Source organism: Pecten maximus, chromosome 1 (assembly GCF_902652985.1).
Source record: "Pecten maximus chromosome 1, xPecMax1.1, whole genome shotgun sequence".
NCBI lineage: Eukaryota > Metazoa > Mollusca > Bivalvia > Pectinida > Pectinidae > Pecten > Pecten maximus.
Genome location: NC_047015.1, coordinates 5,992,390 through 5,996,699, shown reverse-complemented (window position 1 = coordinate 5,996,699; position 4,310 = coordinate 5,992,390). Strand labels below are relative to the sequence as shown.

At 37.7% G+C, this 4,310-nt stretch overlaps 1 protein-coding gene across 1 annotated transcript; it reads right to left on the bottom strand.

The window, feature by feature from the left end:
• Positions 1-378: 378 nt before the first annotated feature.
• On the bottom strand, positions 379-4,310 carry LOC117323248. Its single transcript, XM_033878337.1, has one exon. It carries the CDS (start codon positions 4,279-4,281, stop codon positions 2,137-2,139), a length of 2,145 nt encoding a protein of 714 aa, XP_033734228.1. The 5' UTR covers positions 4,282-4,310; the 3' UTR covers positions 379-2,136.

Genomic DNA, 4,310 nt, shown 5'->3' with positions numbered 1-4,310 from the left:
CCAGTCGTATTCGTCCTGCTAGGCTATACTGGTGTTCCGTTAGGGGCAAATTTCCAATATCGCTCCTTCGCTCCTTCGCCCTAAACGCGAAGGAACGAAGGTGCGAAAACACGATGGCAAAGGAGCGATGGAACCTTCGCTTTTTCGCTCCTTCGTTCCTCCGCTTCTTCGCCACCGTGTCTTCGCTCCTTCGCCATCGTGATTTCGCTCCTTCGCGTTTAGGTCGAAGGAGCGAAGGAGTGATATTGAACATACAAGACATTGGTACACATCATAATTCGTCGGTCAAACCTCTCGGTCTTCTACACCAACTATTAGATCTAAATTACCAAAGTTCTTATGTTGAGGAAACAAACAAAAGACAAAATCTAAACAATGTACAAGAAAACAATCTGCCATTTTATTGGTAATGAAAGGTCCTGTTAAGAAGCAGAACTAAATTTGTACATAAAATTCAATTTTCAACCGCAAACAGACATTATTATAAACAGAGATAGACAGACAGACAGACAGACAGACAGACAGACAGACAGACAGACAGACAGATAGTGATAGATAGATAGATAGATAGATAGATAGATAGATAGATAGATATACATAAACAGTTTACTTCTACAGGTATACATAAACAGTTTACATCTACATGTATACATAAACAGTTTACCTCTACAGGTATACATAAACAGTTTACATCTACAGGTATACATAAACAGTTTACATCTACAGGTATACATAAACAGTTTACATCTACAGGTATACATAAACAGTTTACATCTACAGGTATACATAAACAGTTTACTACTACAGGTATACATGAACAGTTTACCTCTACAGGTATACATAAACAGTTTACCTCTACAGGTATACATAAACAGTTTACTGCTACAGGTATACATAAACAGTTTACTACTACAGGTATACATAAACAGTTTACCTCTACAGGTATATATAAACAGTTTACTACTACATGTATACATAAACAGTTTACATCTACAGGTATACATAAACAGTTTACTGCTACAGGTATACATAAACAGTTTACCTCTACAGGTATACATAAACAGTTTACTACTACAAGTATACATAAACAGTTCACCTCTACAGGTATACATAAACAGTTTACCTCTACAGGTATACATAAACAGTTTACATCTACAGGTATACATAAACAGTTTACCTCTATAGGTATACATAACCAGTTTACTACTACAGGTATACATAAACAGTTTACCTCTACAGGTATACATAAACAGTTTACATCGACTGATATACATAAACAGTTTACATCTTCAGATATACATAAACAGTTTACTACTACAGGTATACATAAACAGTTTACCTCTACAGGTATACATAAACAGTTTACATCTACAGGTATACATAAACAGTTTACATCTTCAGGTATACATAAACAGTTTACATCTACAGGTATACATAAACAGTTTACCTCTATAGGTATACATAACCAGTTTACTACTACAGGTATACACAAACAGTTTACTATTACAGGTAAACATAAACAGTTTACTTCTACAGGTATACATAAACAGTTTACTTCTACAGTTAAACATAAACAGTTTACATCTACAGGTATACATAAACAGTTTACTACTACAGGTATACATAAACAGTTTACATCTACAGGTATACATAAACAGTTTACTTCTACAGGTATATATAAACAGTTTACTACTACTAATAATAATAACATAATAATTATCATTTATTTTATTTGAGTGTCACACATTCTTTAAACATACACGGGTAAAAAATATTTGAATTAAAATGTCCAGCCTATAAAACTTATACATAGACAGTTTACTTCTACGGGTATACATAAACATAGGCGTATTTCCGTGACATCGATAGATAAATGAAGATATTCACGAACATCGATACTCTGTTTTATCAAAATTTAGAAAATTTACTTGAGTACAAGTCTTGTGTGATTTTATTCTCATCTAATCGAACTTTATAGTCTTGATGCATGAACAAATTGGGTTGGCTGATTAAATATCAGTTATTACAAAAATAGATCTTCAGGAAACGTAATAAAATATCGAGATATTATTATATTCGAAGCGGAACCGCACATAGAGTAGACAAATTACGAGTGGTAATCCGTTAATATGAAAACTAACAGGCCGACTCGCTGTTCCCACTAGATTTAATGGTGATGCTTGACATCACGGTCCTGTTCGACTTGGACGGTCTGTCATTTGAACTGTTTGTACGTATGTCGTGTAAGGTAGGACAAACTTTGAGACAACTACAAAACCGTGTTGATTTCAGGAGACGGAGAACCTTTGTGGAGCATACGAATGACAGAAAAACGAGCACACCCTGTAAGGCATTGAAAATAATGAATAGATACCAAAATGGCGGCAAATCTAAGAAAATGGCGACACAGGCGAAGCCCCAGGTAAAACCCATGACACTAGACAGCTTCAGATATATCAACAACTTGCATGTTTGTCGTTTTTTTAGGATGCGTGATGTCTCTTTGTCCGATACGTATATGGCTCTAGCCGTAAACTGAAACAGTACTATATTCGTGAAGACCAGGGCAAATAAAGGAACCAAGAAAAAGTACAATAATGCGAAGCTGTTCGAAATCCAGCAGACGACCGCTCCATATTTAGGCTTCGAATCCGATTCTATTGCTGTAAAATCGAAAATGATTGCCACGCAGACAATAGCAGCAGGCGCTAACCAGCTGTACAATGAATACCAAACGAAATGTTGCAAACTGTCAGTTCTCGACTGAGCAAATCCTTTTGAAAACGTTAAAAATATATCAATTGCCATTACATTCATCCAGAAAAATGCAGCCAGATACGCATAGTGCATCACTATTGCCACCAGGGTACACAGATGGGTAATATCAATGAAAAGCGGCGCCAAGATGAATAGCACCTGTGCCAGAAGAAGGCTGGCCATCAGACAAATCAAGTTCTTACCGGGGATATTTTGTAATTTTGGAAAGCATGCGTAAATCGTCAGTCCAATGCTCAGGGCAACTATTGATAAACACTGGCACACCACAGATAGAACACTCTCCACACTGGTAAAAAGTAACGTTATACTATCGCTTTCCGGCAGACGTGATTGATTCCCGAGTTCCTGGACACATACCAAGGCGAATCCTTCTCCTATGTAGGAGTCGTTCTTACTGTAAATAAATCCAGAAGATAACACAAATACTTGGTCTAAGTTAACGATTTTGTATTCACTATGGTTGAGACGTACAAACGGACAGGACATGTGTTGTTCCTCATCTCGTGTTTTGGTGTTATTTGTATCTTCCCACGATGGCAGTTTACATCTTCTGTCTTTATATACAAATGGTGCAACACAAAATATTTGGCGGCAGGTTTCAGCCAAAGGGTCGAATATCCAGGAATCTGTACAGAGGTCAGATAAGTCCCGCTGGTCTTTCCTGTCGGAAGCCCTCCTGGCCGAGGACACACCAGTGCTTGTCAGGGCGTTAAGGTCCACCAGTAACCTATAACTATAGTTGATGGGTTTCCGTTTGTTAGGATTTTTCGGTAATATATTCACACTGTACGGATCACACGATAAGTTGGCCAAAACCTCACCATTACATAACGCACAGTGAATGTTTTTATATATAGTATTACCAAATACCAGAGCTCTGCTTTCTGCCTGGCACCTTTCGTTAGATGTTTCCTCACAAGTGTCGATGAGTGGGAGACATTCTCTTGGTTCCAAACCTACCGGAGATGGTGGCGGTTCGAAAACGATCCTACAGTTGGAATCATTTCGTAAAGCAGCTAAAGAATAGTTCCTGTCATAATAGTCAATCCTCCATGTACAATCAATTCCCGATCTCCAAGTAATGTAATCCTCGTGGTGACACATAGCACAGTACATGTTCTTGTATAGTAAGCCAGTTTTAACACTCGACACCGGAGTCCTAATCGTGATGTCATCATTAAATGTTCCATTTTCACACAATGTCTTCAAATCGCCATTATCATTCCTATCTGGGCAAGTTTGTACGATGTATACATAAGTCTTTTCTTTAATTTCCGGTATATATTGACAGGATACAAAGGTGTCGCGATGTAAATCGAGATCCTGGTCAACATCCAAACAGCAGTCATCGTATGTTTTACATACGTCATCGCACGCGCAAAGATTCGTCACGTCACTTGCGTTATCAGCACAGGTCCAGCTGTTTTGACATTTTTGACTGCCTAAACTCCATTCCAACTTCAAATTGTCAACCATATACTGGCATCTGAAAGACGGTAACATGAGAACGGTGATAATCGCTAAGTATTCCA